General features: G+C 41.2%; 1 protein-coding gene across 1 annotated transcript; it reads left to right on the top strand.

The window, feature by feature from the left end:
- The first annotated feature begins 2,558 nt into the window (after nucleotides 1-2,558).
- LOC147431196 (uncharacterized) lies at nucleotides 2,559-8,003 on the top strand. The gene is made up of 9 exons (XM_086493638.1): nucleotides 2,559-2,667; nucleotides 2,756-2,848; nucleotides 3,095-3,369; nucleotides 3,431-3,637; nucleotides 4,761-5,106; nucleotides 5,212-5,327; nucleotides 5,430-5,538; nucleotides 5,616-5,654; nucleotides 7,921-8,003. The coding sequence occupies exons 1-9, from the start codon at nucleotides 2,559-2,561 to the stop codon at nucleotides 8,001-8,003; spliced, it is 1,377 nt and encodes a 458-aa protein (XP_086349764.1).
- Nucleotides 8,004-17,247: the final 9,244 nt, after the last annotated feature.

Here is a 17,247-nt window from a genome sequence, read left to right as displayed (position 1 = left end):
AGGAAAAATGTTCTTGAAATCAAAATAACAACACATGGGTAAGTAATTTTAGATTAACTTGCAACCTTAAACTAGCAGAGTCAAATACTATAGTAGATGTGAGCAAGAATTTGATCTATAGCACACTTTCTGGGAGAACCTTGTGTTTAGGATATGTGTGTTGGTGTATTAAACTTATACTTATACACAAAAGAACATAATAAGTTCAAAAGACAACTGGCTTTAGACAAAGGAGAGAGATTAGCATAAAAATGACACAGTTTTAGATTCATTTTTGTACGTCAAAGTGAGAATGAAGTATCATTCTAGTGCATATATACATGAGATAATTTTAAAAATGGTTCTAAAGTAGAGGCCCAGCCAGGATCTTCAATGTCGGACAATCACTAAGCCAGAAAGATCCTAAGTAAAGATATAATTCTCAGCTGCATCCATATAAACAAGACAATAGATTTTTTAGCCTTGAATATGTATTACATGTGTCACAATGAACCTACCAGTTGTTATCCATGTCCTACTTAAATTTTTTTTTAACTTAAACATACTATCCTTTTTTAGTATCAAAAAGTACAAAGTATTTAGGAGACTAATAACCTATCAAAGAGTAAGTATGTAATCAAAATTAAGTGTATAATCATATGTTTGATAGTGATCGAAAGGCGATAACCCTTTTTGATCCAAGTGTCAAAATTTGCCTTTAATTTTAGAGAGTTATTCATTGTGATCAGAAGGCCACCATGCCTTCTGATCCAAGTGTTAGACATATCCCTTATATAATCCAAAAACATGTATATCCATATGTTTTGAACATGATCAAAAGGCCAACACACCTTTAATCCAAGTGTCAAAAGTTCCCCTCAATTTAAGGAGTATTCATTGTGATTAGAAGGCCACCATCCCTTTTGATCCAAGTGTCAGAAAGACCCCCCTTAATCAGGTACGTTATGTAACTTTATTACTGCAAACAAATATATTTTTGACTGTTATGCAGATCAGAAGGCCATCACCCCCTTATGATTCAAGAGGTATATCCATTATCAATAGAATTAAGTCAATTAAAGTTTGTTTTAACTGATCATTCCTTATGGTCTTGGATAATCCAGTTTATCAACTTAAAGTCATATGTTAGAATGTTCGGATGTTAGTTTTTTCAGGTAAAGTCTTGAAAAGAGTCATTGGTATACTCCTCAAAGGTCTCAAGTAATGCTAACTGAATAGTAAAAATGGCAAGAGCCAGTAGTTCGGCAAAAAATAAGCTAGTTATCAGTTGTTAGCCATTGTAAACCTAACAGTAATGAGTTGCATCAGATCGTAGTCTATAGTGAGCTTCAGTTCTATAGTAATAAACAATTCAATCAACAATTACTGGTGATTTCTAACTACAACCAAAAAATCTACACTCGGTTTAGTATTAACCAGGCTGCACGCCATAGTAAGAGGCACAACCATGGTCCTAACTCAAAGTCACATTCCCAACTATGCTACAATGTAGCCATACTAAATTCTTTTAGAGTCAATTTGTCGTTTAGACCAATCAACAGATTTTATTACTGTGGGTGTTCCCAATCTTGAAATATAGTAGTAAAAAACTACTCAGTAGCCATCAGTATGATAGAAATCAATAGCACTTCCCCAGCATATGTTCCATCCAGAGAAACTAGTTACAAAAACTCCTAAGAGTAGTAAAAAAGCTCCCAATATAGCTGTACAAAAACTCCTTATAGCCAGAAGTAATAGAAACCAGCAGCATTTTCCAAATTTTAAACCATATCTAACCATAGATGTGCTTCATCTCCCAAAAAATTAATTAATACAAGCCATCCATAGATTAAATCAGGCAGCCGAAAACAGTCTCGCGACACTACACCAAAATGTATCAAGCCACATGCTAGTTGTAAGAGCTACTGCACTCCTAAAAATTCCCAAGTCGGGATTCAAATTTATGCCAGGCTCATCATGCAAAACCAAGACAGTAGGAAAATCTCATCATGCTCTCATCTAGATAAGCAGAAAATATTTCAGTTATAAGGTATGTAACCCAATCCTATCAAAAAGCTAGAAGGGTGAAAGCATGAAATGGTGGTCAATTTTAAGGGCTTTTCTAGGTGGTTTTCAAAGTAGTTCTCAAGTTTTATTTGTTCCCTTCAAATAATTTATCGGGGACGTGGAAAATTGCAAGAAATGGAAAATGCCACCACTTCAAGAATGCCATCATTGTTTGAACATTGTTTACGGGTAGAGGGTGACTATGACTTCTGTTGCATGCCATTCTACATAGCTGGAAGCTACCCACACGCTACTCCATTTTCATGCACCCTGCGTGAACAGAGCGAGGAAGAACTGCGGACGCCTACCCTCTCTGTGCGACCTCAATCTTCATCAGGTACTGTAATCCCCCCCCCCCCCCCCCCCCCCCCCCCCCCCTTTCTCTCTCTCTCTCTCTCCCTCTCTCTCTTTTGTTGTAGTTGAGCAATGTGTTTGTTTGTGGACATTGTGAATCATGGATTGTGTTTTTTTGTTTGTACAGTGATATGAAGACTCCACCGCGAAAGTGCACCATGGCATCAGCTGATGGTGGTTCAACTAGCATGCTTTCATCCAGTAGCAAGCCTAGGAGCTCCACAACATTGGGCATACAGTCTGAAACTATTGGCGACAAAAGCATTGGTACATATCAACTCTGTCTCTTCAATTGTAGAAATGTTCTTTTCAATGTTTGTTTATGCTTGTTTACTATGTCAAATGTGGTTTGCAGCAAGATCTTCTTGGAGGATTCAATACCCCAAGCAAACTCGATTCTGCTGCACACGAGAGGAGTTGCATGAGGAGTATGGCTTAAGCTTGGAGGGCAAGCTCTACTAGCACCTCAGTGAGGCTGATGTCATAGATCAGGATTGGTTGTCGGTCTTCATGAAGAAAAGGGAGAAGGGCTCTAAAATCTTACTGCATATGATGCGACCTAAGTTTGTAGACAAATGTAGGTTACTGTTGCACAAAGTCTACCAAAGCATGCCAGCCAACAAAGAGATCACACACAAGTTTGCAACGTTATTTGTGTACGAGTGATGCCTAGCTGCTCGGCAAGATCTTGCAGGTCAAAAGGTTGCATGGGCTGCTTTTGGTGAACAGGTTTTGGACCATTGCAAGAAGCTTTCGGGTGGCATTGGCAATAAAGTAAAGATTTGGCTGGAGAATAATGAGGGGACATCACTTCAGCCCCTTCACCTTGACAATGTCGGGGCAAGTCAGAAAAGTGGGCAAAATGCTCTCTTATCTGGCAGCACTTCTCTAGTTAGTGCCTCCTTTATAAGCCAGCAAGTAAAAGCACAGGTGGAGCAGATTTTGGATGCAAAAAGGGATGCATTAAAGGTTTTGAACATTGGATAATGTGAGAGTAGAGCTACAAGACATGAACCAAAATATGTGGAAGATACAAGGGACATCTTCAGCCGCGACAGTGCTTCAGGGGCAATTGCAAGAGCTCCAGATATTGCGGTCCAGCATGAAGGGAGTTGTCGATACTGACCCTGATTTTTTGGTGATTGAAGGCAAGATGGCTGTTCTAACTAGTGCACTCATAGCTCTTGGGGCCGATGCAAGCATCTCCAACATAAGAGATGAGGTGGATTGTCTCCAGGTATGTGTCGACCAAGTCAAGGCAGGATTTTTGTTTATGTGGTAATGCCCTAGGTACTTGACATGGTACTCTCTTCTATTTAGGTGGTTTTTTTTGCCATGCCAGTTATTTCTGTTTATGTGGTAATGCCCTAGGTACTTGACATGGTACTCTTTTCTATTTACATGGTTGTTTTTGTCATGTCAGTTATTTCTGTTATGGTGCTAAGTGCCCAACCTACTGACATTGTAGTTTTTTCTATTGTGGGGTTCTACCATGGTAATAGTGCCCAAGGTACTTGGCATGATAGTTTCTTTTTACATGGATTTCTTTTTGTTACGGTGACATTGACCAAGTACTTTTCCATGGTGGTTTTTTTTGCTATGAGTGTTTGTTTCTTCCATGGAAGTTTGTCTATTATTGTGGTACTTGTAATGGTAGTTTTTTCTACCATGACAGGTACAGGGGTCATGGCTATTTTTCTAGGTATCATGTAATGGCCAAAATGCCTGTCATGGTACTTCTTTTGATCATGGTGGTGTTTTTTTCATGGCATTATTCCCTGCTATGGTACTTTTCTTTTGCTATAGTTGTAGTGCTCAAGGTACTTTTCTACTATCCATGATATATGTCATTACCTTAGAGGTTTTTTGGAAAGCCATCTCTATTATGGTGGCAGTGCCCAAGGTACTTTTTCATGGTTTTTTCTGCTATGGTTGATCGTTTGTTTAAGGAAGTTTGTTTGCTATGGTGGTTGTGCCCAAGGTACTTGTAAAGGTAGTTTATTCTATTAAGGTGGTTGTACGTTCATTGCTAATTAGTGTGTAGTGTCCAAGAAACCTGTCATTGTACTTTGTTTTTGGTCATGGTGGCTTTTTCATCATGACAGTCTTTCCTGTTATGGTAATAGCTTTTGCCTTGATGTTTTTAATGGAATGGCAGTTTTTTGTTATGGTGGTAGTGTCCAAGGTACTTTTCTACCTGCCATGGTATTTTTAATTGCCTTGGTGGTTTTTTGGAGTATCCAAAGTACTTCTTTATGGTAGTTTTTTCTATTATAGGCACTTGTCATGGTACTTTGGGCTGTAATGGTGCTTTTCATATCTAATCCCTGTGGGCCTTTTGTTCTTCATTTGTCATGCAGAAAGAATTGAGTGACTTGGAAGCATCAGTGAGTACGTGTGTGCAACAGATCAACTTTTGTAAGAGCATGTTAGAGCAGGTGAAGGCTGGTGACACAATGTTACCGCTTCCGACAGTTGGCCAGCACTTGAGCTACTTGCAGGCTACATTCTCTGTTCCAGGACTATGTGCTGCATGTGGTCTTGCATTTATGGCTTCCCATGTGGTTTGTGTATACACGCTAGCATGTGGTCATGCATACCATGCTCTGTGTTTTGCTGCCTGGCTTGGATCAGAGACGGTATGTGCGGACGTCTCTTGCAAGAGTAGTATTCCAGATTCACTTAAATCAATGCTCCTGCATACAGGTTGGTTGCCGTTGCTCCCAATCGCATATTAATCCAAGAAGAGTTCAGGTTGCCTTCAAGTATCTGCTGATTGCACAAGCTTGAACTTCACTGATGTGCTTGCAGGTTCTGGCCATATTCCTTGTGTGGCGTCGATACAGGAAGACGTGCCAAAGGTTGTGCTACAAGCTACTCCTCAAGCCCATAGTGTGTACTCCAGTGAGGGCACTCCAGCTGTGAAGGTAGACCCCATTGCAAGCACAGCAGCAGTTGAGCCACAACCAAGCGAAAGCAGTCCAAAGGAAGATGCAACGGTTGACAATGCGGAGGCAATAGCGCAAGAGGGAGTGGATGCAATGCAATGCATGGTAGCTGGTGATGAGAATCCATATTCTCCCATCTTTCTAAGTGACATGGTGAAGGTGTCAAAGAAGCACAACAAAAACAGTGATGGTAAGTGGTAATGGTATTGGACTTGTCAACTTCTATGCAATGTCTGCATAAGGCTGATGTGTTGTTTTATGACATAGGTGGACCTTCCAAAAAGAATAGACCTTCGAAGTCCACACGTTCAAAGCAGCATGCTCATCATGCAGATGGAGATATGGGAGAGAGGGAAGCACCCATATCACCTCCTGCCGTGAAGAAGACTCCCAGAAAGAGTACTCCCCTCCGCAATCCTTCTAATGTTTCCCACCCCCCCAAGCCTCGAGTTTGCAAGAAATTGCGACTCTTCAATTGTAATACAAGAATCTATGATTCTTGATTTTGATGCAAAAGAAACTTTTTTGTCGGCCTCTATGTTTTTTTCGCTTTTATGTTTCATAAGCGCAGTGTCTATGTTTTGTCGGCCTCTATGTTTTTGTCGCTTTTATGTCAAATATTGCCTTGTGTTTATTTTTCAATGTTGAATGCTGTCTTTTATAGAGTGTCCAAAGGAAAAGGGGACCCTCAAGCTGCCCGTAGAGGAAATCATCATCATCAGAGATCCCCCAAAGTACAGTCCCCCAGCTATCTCCTCCTTGCCATATGATGATCCAACCCGATCAGCCCTCATATTAGATCTTAATGGTGTACTTTGTCTTACATGTACACCTAATAAGTATAACCCTTCGTCTGTCCCCGATATTGAAGCTGCATCATTTGTCAAGCATGAGGAGGCGGATGGCAGGTACATGTTTGTTCCGAAAGATGCACAGGATTTTATTGCATGGGCTGTGACATGGGCAAATGTCTACATATGGAGTAGTGCAATGCTCAACAGAGTGGGCTCAAGAATTTGAAGATGTTTTCCCCAGGTTCACAGTTATATTAGTGGATGGGCTGGACAACAGCTATGTGATGTGGGCAGTTACTATTTTGGTGGTGGAAGACTAGCATTTTTCAAGGTATTGCAGAATTTTTTGGTGAAGTTGCAGCGGTATGATACCTGCAATGTCCTTTTAATTGACAGTAGTTCATATAAATGTCATTATAATACCTGTGGTACTATCATGGTACTTCCATGACTACCTTTGAAAGGAACTCTGTGACTTTTCTTTGCCTCCAAAGTTCCTAGAGAACCTCTTCACTCTCATGGTAAATAATTACCTTTGAAAAGAACGCTATGATACTTTCAAGACTACATTTGCGAGGTATTCTAAACTCTTTCAAAGGTCCAGAGTACCTAAAGAGCCTCTTTACTGTCATGGTACTTCCATGACTACCTTTGAAAGGAACTCGATGAACTTTTTCTACCTCCAAAGTACCTAGAGAATCCATTTAGACTCGCATGGTACTTTCAAGACTACCTTTGCGAGGTATTCTAGACTCTTTCAAAGATCCAGAGTACCTAAAGAGCCTTTTGTACTATCATGGTACTTCCATGACTACCTTTGAAAGGAACTCCATGACTTTTCTCTACATCCAAAGTTCATACCTATGAAACTTTAGGAGCATACCTGTGAATCATCAAGCAAATGTATTGGATGCTTTATGTAAGATTTTCTGCCCAATCTTTTTCGACACACATCTTTTTTGTTTGGCGACACTCTTGTCTCTGTCTGCCAAAAGGAAAAAACAAGGTCTTTTGTCGCTTGTGTGATGGTGGAACTTTGAGGTAGTTGACGACTACATAATTTCAAAGGAAATGCACCAACCTCAACCCGTTTTAACCGCGAATTGGCTGCTGCAAAGTTTCATCGATGCAATCCAGTAAATCTAGCCATCTTGGAGTTTCTAATAGACCTTGATGGATCTCCTTCACTATTCACCAACATCATGCAGACAACTCTTTTAATCTTCAGCTCCCATGGATGCTTTGACTTTAGTAATTGTGCCTCGAATATTGGATAGTATTGACTTCTCAGATGCATGATGCAAATGTCTAAAAGCTGGCAGTTCTAGAAGACATTGAAAGGCGGTTTTCTTAGCATCACAAGTCATGCCTTTTGTTGCTTCCTGCCAACATTTTGAGACTTCCATGCAAACTTGATTCACATCTTCTGTTGACCTTGAACCTAATGCATCACTTTCTCATTGTCTCCTACGACTCTCTCTTTTTATCATAGACCAATATTCTCTCATCCGATGGTTACCTTCATGGTGAATTGTGACTGAGTCATCCCTGTGGTAATTGTGAGTCATGTCATCATGAAGTGGATTGTATTGTGCATGCTGCCGAGAGTACTCAGAGCCCTGCAGTGTAATTGGAGGTGGCTCGTCGTGCACAATCCTCTCTTCAAAATATTCGACACCACAAGCAATGGCTGGCTATCCAACATGGCAATTGTGTGGAGGTTGTTGATGGTGCCGAACGTGCTCTCCCAAACTGCTGAAATCGAAATTCCACAAAAGGTGACAATCGAGTGGAGGCTGCTGCTCGGACACAACCTGTTGGCCAATCTTCTGCTGCAACATCTCCATCCCGATCTCCTTGACCTTTAGTCTCCACACCTTGTGACAATTCTCCACAAGGTCCCTCTACAAGTTCCGACTGCAATTTTCCTTCTTCTTGCAAGGGGGGGTGGGGGGAGAGAGAGAGAGAGAGAGAGAGAGAGAGAGAGAGAGAGAGAGAGAGAGAGAGAGAGAGAGAGAGAGAGAGAGCTCGTAGACTGTTGAAGGGGTAGCTAGAGAGTCTTGCATTCGACTAAATCAAGAACCGTTAAAGTGGTTGGCACAAAACCTTTAGAAATATTAAATATTTATCTTTTGGCTTTTGAAAACTGCCAACAAAACACCATCCAAGAGTGCCTCACAAGAGGTGTCAAGGACACTACTTTTTGCACCACCAACCCATGCTTTCAGCCAGAAGTATAGCAGACAAGCACTATCCCCTAATGGGTATGTGTATCAAGGCTACCTGAGGGAGTAAATCTAGATACTCTAGGATTCAAAGTGCAATCAAAAGATTCCCAAAGTAGTTACTGCATAGCACTACAAGATGTAGTTTATACTAAGAAATATCCAATCATCTAAAACCATCATCAAAGTGCAATCAAAAGATTCCCAAAGTAGTTACTGCATAGCACTACAAGATGTAGTTTATACTAATAAATATCCAATCATTTAAAACCATCATCATATGTTACCGCCCAATCACCAAGCTATGTAGGTTATGTCGAGGGAACCCAAATGTTTGCATGCTTGGCCCTTCATATCAACAATTAACAGAATGTGTCAAGTTTTCATTAGGCAAAATATAGGTCTTTATAATCTCTTGTCTCTGTTTTTGAAAAACAACTCATCATGATCTCGTTTTGTAGGGTATGTTTTTTTGGTTAGGATTGGTTATACTAAGATATCTCCACTATAAATGTTAGCAATAGATATACAACAGAAGACAACGATTTCACCAGAGTTTAATTAAACTAATGATAAAATGTCAACATACTTTCAAACAATAATGCTACATAGATTACTAGTGAATGATGACCTCTTAAAAAAATATATATATAGAGCTTTGAGAAATCACTAAAAAGGGCAGTAGAGAAGGAGCATTTTGCTCAATCACTCTCATGGTGGACAAAATCAGGTCGCACTGACATACCGAGGCTCAATAGATGAAGTCTAAACTAACTTACACCATACTCCCTATGCTCTAAGCTTCCCAAAATATTTTTATCACATTGAGAGCAAATAATCAGAAATGCAAGAGAAAGTTGTAGTTAAAAAACCATTTACAAAATAAAGATAGATGCTACTGCTAATCAATAGGTTAAGCCTCTTGTAATAAATAAATCACATATGAAATCATGCACTTGAAACAAATAAAGAGACCAGATCATTTGACACATCACCAACCTGTGAGGCCTCTTCTTTCTCAATCATTCCCATAATGTAGGTAAGCCAAATCGACGACTTTCTCTTATAAAATGAAAAAGCAGTACACAGATTCAAGGCTAAGTGAGGGGAAAAATATCTCACCTTTTTAATAAGCACAGGTAGAGCCTGTCGTCCTCCATACGCACTTCAAGTCAAATATCACATCCTTCAGCAAAGAAATTCAATCTAAGGCAGCTCAAGCCGACAGAGCTGCAGACAGGTCTGTTGCAAGGGAGAGGTCGAGAGACGGGTACAATGAGCTATGCACAACATGGGCTGGAGGAAGAGAGAGGGGGAAAAATTTATCAAAATCATGACGACTAAGCAAGTTTTAGACAATAAGTAGAGGCGAGCAGGCTATGCTACAACGCTTACAATCATCAATGGGAAAGGATCCATAAGTGAATGCCATGCACTGCAACTCATCTACATTCAATAAGGGGAGGGTCACTCCTAAGAGGGTGAAAACATGATTAGGGAACAAGTCCCATCGAGATCCACAATTTTTTCATGCCGGGGTAAGATCCCACTAGTAAACACCGATATAAGTGACCTAGGGGTGTTATGAACTTAGCAAGGCATATTGCCATAGGATAGAGTATGTGTGTGTATGTAATATGAGGTCTAAAAGTCACCACAAGACAGTGTAACCATAAGTTCCAATTTGCATAGCATGTCATAAAATCTAATATCTAACCAACTGAAATGATTTTCTCAAATTAAACTGATCACTTAATGTGGAAGAATAAATGGGAACAAGGGTTAAGATATAGATGTGCTTATAGATCTATTTCAACACGAAGCCAATGGTAAAGGGGCCCAAATGAGAAATATTCTATCAAAGAGCAAGGTTAACCAATGGAGCAAGAGACCTTAGGGTTGTCTTCATTAAAGCCTCCAAAGGTAGGTGTTAAAAGCCTTAAGACATAGTCTTTAATTTTTACTCTTTAGTCAATTAAGGTCCAAGCAGGCAAGGGGGCAGCTTGCTTAAGCTAGGGCTGTGCTTAAGCAGGGGGGGCTGCCTGCTTATCAAGATCAAATATCTTGCTACAAAGAGGGGGCCGAGCCCTACAAAGAAGGGACGTGTGTAGTAAGTATGAACCAAGGACCCATACTCTTATGAAAGGAAAGGGGCCACATGTCAAGTGTAGAGGCACATTGCTCAAGCAGGCAAGGGCTGTGCTTAAGCAAGGGGGGTGCTAGTTTAACCTCACAAGAGGGAAAGAAGGACACTTGTCAAGAGACTACACATCTTGCCCCAAAGGAAGCCAAGCTCTCATTGGCTAGAGGGCTACATGGCCCAATGAGCTTCAAGGGAAGCCTAGGAAAGGGGGTCGACCTAGCTCTCTCTCTCTCTCTCTCTCTCTCTCTCTCTCTCTCTCTCTCTCTCTCTCTCTCTCATTTGAGCATCCCATGAGCTCTCTCACTCTCATTCTTCCCTTCACACACTCTTGTGAAGCAAGAACTCCATCTCCTTCTCCAAGCTTGAGAAGTTGAGTGCCTACTACCACAAGCTCTTGGCTATGGATGCAAATCCACACAAGAGAATGCTTATGCTTGCTTATCAATCTCTCTAATCTCCATTATCTACTATGCTAAGCTATGCTACAAGAGCTATGAGTGAATATGTGCAAGGGGTTCTTGATTTCTCATAGAGCTACTTCTATTTTTCTCTTCTTCCTCACTCCCTGCCAGCTCTCCTCACCTTTCATGGTGTTTGAGGTCTTGGGATTGAGGCTGGGCATTCTCCAAGTTTATGCTAATCATGTTTATTGTTGTTGTGCTAATACTTGGTGAGTGAAGCCTGCCATCTTCACCTCATCAAGAAGGTCACAAGGAACACAATCAGTTGTATTGTAAACAAGTCTTCCGTCATGGAAGAATCTATAATACAAATGCCTATTGGACGGGGGACCGGCTCCAGCTAATCCGGTCCTCTATTGGTGTCAATTTCTCTAAACTCTCACTCTCTTTTACAAGTATTGCTCATGACATGTTAATGAAGTAATGTGAGTTAGTGTTGCCCTCTCCATCCAAGCACTTTCTTTCTCAATCTACATCTACACACAATGGAATGCTCAAGGAAATGCTCAATATGTTATTCCCTTTCCACTCCAACTCAAGTTAAAAGGCTAATTCCATTACATTGGTATAAGAGCATTTGGTTTCTCTTTTCTTGCTTAAGAAGAGAGGTCCTTAAGTAGCCTATAAATGGTTGATGTTAATTATATTAGAGTAAGTGGAACTGGGATCTATTATCGGTCTTGTTGAGCCCACTATGTGGGGTATGGTGCACACCTCGGGAGCTTTGGACTTAATAATGGAGTCTTTTTAGACTTGCCTACGGCTTTATCATTACTGAGCCATAAGAAGTCCGAAAGGAGCTAGCCCTCGACAACTCTGCTATGTTAGACCTACTCCTCTACTCTCTATAATTAACCACTTTGAGCCGTGGGTGTAGATACTTAAGAGACAATTTTCAAAGGCCAAGAGGAGTGGCAACTAAGGTTTTGAATTGCCAAAAGAATACACTAAGTATATACATAAATCTTGTTAACATGGCTGACAATAATCAAGAGAGTGGAATGAACATTGATAGCTTTGATTTTGCACATGAAGGTGCTAATGATGATGCTCCCATGTTTGTGAATTATGTCGTCACTAGGTTGCAGCAAGCTATGGGCAACCCTGCTTTGCAAGCCGAAGTTACTCAACAACTTTGTGCTTATGGAATTTTCCTTCCTCTCCAAGAGGAGAGAGAGCTTAGGAGGCCTCTTGAAGTCCAAAAGAAGAATCTCTCCCATACGAGAGGAGGAATCCAAAGAGCAAGAAAGCAATGAAGATTTAAGTTCCTCTGAAGATGTGGCTCCACGAAGACAGCGGTCTAGATGATTGCCTACTCCTCCCAAGAGGAAAAGATCAACACAGAGTCCTTCTCCTCGTCATTCCAAAAGAGAAGAGAGGAAACAAAGGAAGAAAAGGGCTAGGAAGAGGTCACCCTCTTCTCCTGCATCTTCACCTTCCTTCTCTTTTGATGAAAGCTATGGATATTCTCCTAGAGAATACAAGAGGGGAGGACATCACAAATCATTCCCTGCATGGAGAAGGTCCCAAAATTTAAAGAAGTTCAAGGAGGAAGGAAAGAGTATCTCTTTTCTCACTTATGATGGCACCTTTGGTGCTACCGACAAAGTGTTGGCCTTCATCCAGCAATTTGATGCGGCCTTTGGAGACGAGGGCTTTACAGAGTCCTCCAAGCTACGGCATGTAGCTATGCACTTTTAAAAATCAGCTCATCAATGGTGGGCTAGCCTTCATGGCAGCGGCGAAGCCCCAAAGACATGGAAAACTCTACGAGTTTCCATCATGAAGCAATTCCTTGCAAGGGATGCAAAGGACAAAGTGCTTACCGAATGGTGCAGATTGAAGCTTCTCTCTCATGAGTCTATCCACAAGTATGTAGACAAGTTTTGGGATTTACATCTCAAGGCTACTGTCTTTCAAAAAATAGACTTTGCCGAGCAAAGACAACAATTCTGTGCGGGATTACCTGAAGAGATGGCCGAATACATCAACTCTCAACGGCGTGGTACTATTAGCAAAGTAATCCATCACACCATGGTTGCTTCACGTATCAATTTCCATCAAGGGGCTGGACGTAATGTCAAACCCATGGACAACAAAGGAAAAAATGATGCAAAGGGAAAGAACAATGCTCACAATTCTTCCCAAGGCACTTCCAACAACAACAACAACAATCGGTCCAAGGAGAAGGGAGTTTACAAATGTAAAAACAAACTCTCTTGAAGAGCTTGAAGCTTTTCGCAAGGACCATAAGTGTTTCAAGTGTGGGGAGCAAGGACACGGCTATCGTTCTTGCCCAAAGAAGAATACTCGCAACGAGACTCCTAGGGCTTCCACCATCGAAGCTCCAAAAGAGGATGCTCATTACAAAGGCTCATCACTCTCCTATGCTTGGGGAAAGGTAAGAGAGCACGATGCATTCATCTTGTTTGACCCTGGCTCTACTCACAAATTCATATCAACGGAGCTGGCCACCAAGTTGGGCATTCAAGCTTTCAAGATGGGAGATATGGTAATAGCTGATGAAGCTTTCAAGGGACAGTAAGCCTCTGTTACTCCCTTGATTGAGAAGTTGAGGCTTCATGTCCAAAGCTATGTCGACAAAGAAAACTTCTTCATCTCTCCTCTCCAACATGAGGATGTTATCCGAGGGGCACCATGGTTTGATCGCATTGCTGCCAATATAAAGTTCCCTGAAAGGAGAATTTACTTCACCTACAGGGGAAAGAATATGTATGTAAATGCTAGTGAGCATGGTCGCACTATTCCACTTGTAAATTCTCCCGCTTTTGATAAATCAATGAAGAGCTCAGTTTTTGCGTATATGATTTTTGTCAAAGAGTCTCCAAAAGATCCTAATGTTTCATCAAATATAAATGGTAGGAATCAAGAAGAGTTAGATCACTTGTTTGATTTTCTAAAAGGATTCCAAGATGTGTTCATCGATGATATCCCTATGGACTTACCTCCAAAACGAGGGGATGATGACCATCGCATTGAGCTCCTTCCTGAAAGCTCACCACCTAACAATCCTCCTTATCAAGTCTCACATGCTCAACAAGAGGAGATCATGAGGCAAGTACAGGAACTGGTAGACAAAGGGATGGTGAGGCCTAGTTCCTCTCCCTTTTGTTCTCCAGTCCTTTTAGTGCAAAAGAAAGATGGTACATACCGCATGTGTGTGGACTATTGTGAAGGAGTACGAGCGGAAGTGCGACGCGAGAGAGAGTGCGAGAAGAAGAGCACAACGATATGGTGAACTCGCTCTACTATAATGTGTAGAGCATAGTGAGTTCTTATTAGGTTTTTACAAAAGAATATGTGTACATACCTGGCGGCCCGCCCACTTACCTGGGCGACCACATTGGGCTTTATACCCCAACAACCTCCCACTTAAAGTCCAATGTGGTACTTTAAGTGTGAGAGAAGCTACTATACAAGCTAATATACAAGAGATGTAGAGAAGTGATGTACTACCCTACACCTAACTGCTTGCGAAAATGCGCAAAGCTCTCTGAGGGAAGTCCTTTTGTAAGTAGATCACCAGGATTTTCTGTGGTGTGAACTTTGACAAGATGAAGTTGCTTATCCTTGAGCATTTCCCTGATGAAATGATACTTCACATCCACATGCTTTGTCTTTGAGTGATAAACTGGATTGCGAGCCAATTGTATAGCACTTTGACTATCACAATATAACACAGGCATCTCTTCTTTGATTCCCAAATCTGTTACTAGTCGATTAAGCCAAATTGATTCTTTGCATGCCTCTGATGCTGCAACATATTCAGCCTCTGTAGTAGACTGAGTAACACAATCTTGTAATCTAGAACGCCATGATACTGCTCCACCAGCCAATGTAAAGACATACCCTGACGTAGACCTTCGGTTGTCTAAGTCACCTACATAATCTGAGTCTGTAAAACCCTTTACACTTAGCTCCTGACTCCCATAGCATATACTCATACTCTTTGTAGCTTTCAGGTATCTCAATATTCCTTTCACTGCCTCCCAATGTTTCTTGCTTGGGTTTGACATGTATCGACTTACTACTCCCACTGCAAATGCAATGTCTGGGCGAGTAGCAATCATTGCATACATCAAACTACCAACTGCAGACGCATATGGAATCTTATCCATTTCAGCTTGTTCTTCCTCAGACACAAGACAATCTTGTTTGCTAAGTTTCACATATGGCGGCAATGGAACACTCAGTGCCTTTCCCTTCTCCATATTGAAACGTTGCAAAACCTTGTCAATATACTCTGTTTGAGATAACCAAATCAACTTCTTTGATCTGTCTCTCTCGATGCGCATACCAAGTATATGACTTGCCTCACCCATGTCTTTAATGTCAAACGATTTTGCCATCTTTGACTTCAAAGCTGAAATTTCTTCCAAGTGCTTGCCAGCAATCAACATGTCATCCACATACAAAATAAGGATCAGCCAACTACCATCCTTAGCCTTCTTTGTATATAGACAGTGATCGAACTCTCTACGTTTGTAGCCTTGAGAAAGCATAAACTTGTGGAATTTATGGTACCATGCCCTCGGTGATTGTTTTAAGCCATAAAGACTCTTTAACAACTGGCATACCCAATCTTCCTTGCCTTTCTCAACAAACCCTTCTGGCTGCTGCATGTAAATTTCCACATCTAAATCACCATGCAAGAACACTGTCTTGACATCCATTTGGTGCAACACCAAATCTAATATGGAAACCAATGCAAGAAAGCATCTCAATGTAGTCATCTTGACCACCGGAGAGAAGACTTCATCAAAGTCAATGCCTTGTTCTTGCTTAAAGCCCTTGGCAACAAGCCTTGCTTTGTACTTTGGCTGACTATCATGAGCGGTGATCTTATACCTGTAAACCCATTTACAAGGTAGAGCCTTTTTTCCCTGTGGTAATTTAACTAGCTTCCATGTCTTGTTTTTATGCAGAGCTATCATCTCTGAATGCATGGCCAATTGCCAATTCCCGGAGTCCTTCATTTGCACTGCTTCCTTGTAACATGAAGGCTCATTGCAATCAATCAACATGACATAGTTCATAGATGGAACAAACCTATCAGGAGGTCGCGTGACACGTCCAGATCTACGCACAATAGGTGGCTCAGGGTCAGCCACAACCTGTGGTTCCACTCTATCCTGTCCTTGCTCCTCTTGAGCCTTGACATTTTGTCTTGCACGTGGAGGTCCATCTTCTTGGAAGACAACTCTTCTAATCTCCTCAACCCTCTCTGGTTTAGAATGATATTTGGATTCATTAAAGTGAACATCATTGCTGCGGACAACCTTTCTGGATTCGGGATCCCAAAGTCTGTACCCCATCTCACCAGAATTACCATAGCCTAGAAAGATGCACTTTCTACTCTTTGGCTCAAGTTTGTTCCTAAATTCCTTTGGAACGTGAGTATATGCCTCACAGCCAAAGACTCTGAGATGCTTGTATAAGGGAATTTTGCCTGACCATACCATCTCTGGCACTGAATCCTTCTGCAAAACCTTGCTAGGAGATCTATTTACAAGATGAACAGCTGTTGATACAGCTTCAGCCCAAAACCCATTTGGCAGCTGTGCATTAGACAACATACTTCTGACCTTCTCCTGTATGGTCCTATGCATCCTCTCAACAACACCATTTTGAGGAGGATTGTAAGGAGCAGTAAGTTCACGTTTTATACCTTTTGACTCACAAAAGTCCTGAAAGGCCTTTGAAACATACTCTCCACCATTGTCAGTGCGTAAGCATTTAAGCTTCTTGCCACTCTGATTCTCCACAAGTGTCACAAACGTTTTGAAAACACTAAACGCTTCATCCTTGTTCTTGAGAAAGTAAACCCATACTTTCCTCGAGTAATCATCTATAAATGTCATAAAGTAAGAAGCTCCCCCTAGAGATAGGTTAGGCATAGGTCCACACAAATCACTATGAACAAGTGCCAACTGTGTATCTCTTCTACTGCTTCTATGCTTATGTGGCTGGTGTGTTTGCTTACCATACAGACAATGTTCACAGAATTCAAAATCATTAAATGAAAAGCCAGGCAAATAACCAGAATGAGACAAGATTTCTATTCCCTTCTTGGACATATGTCCTAACCGGCTATGCCACAAAGAAACGTTCGGCTGCTCGGTTACATTGATTACATTTTTAGAGACATTTGATACATAAATCATGTAAAGTCCTCCAGAATTTACTCCATGTGCTACTGTCATAGAACCCTTGGATATCTTCCACATGTTCTGTCCAAAAGTGGTGACGTAGCCA

Source organism: Adiantum capillus-veneris, chromosome 21, assembly GCF_014529385.1.
Source record: "Adiantum capillus-veneris isolate H3 chromosome 21, ASM1452938v2, whole genome shotgun sequence".
Classification (NCBI taxonomy): Eukaryota; Viridiplantae; Streptophyta; class Polypodiopsida; order Polypodiales; family Pteridaceae; genus Adiantum; species Adiantum capillus-veneris.
The sequence above is the reverse complement of the archived record's forward strand: the minus strand, read 5'-3'. Positions and strand labels throughout refer to the sequence as shown.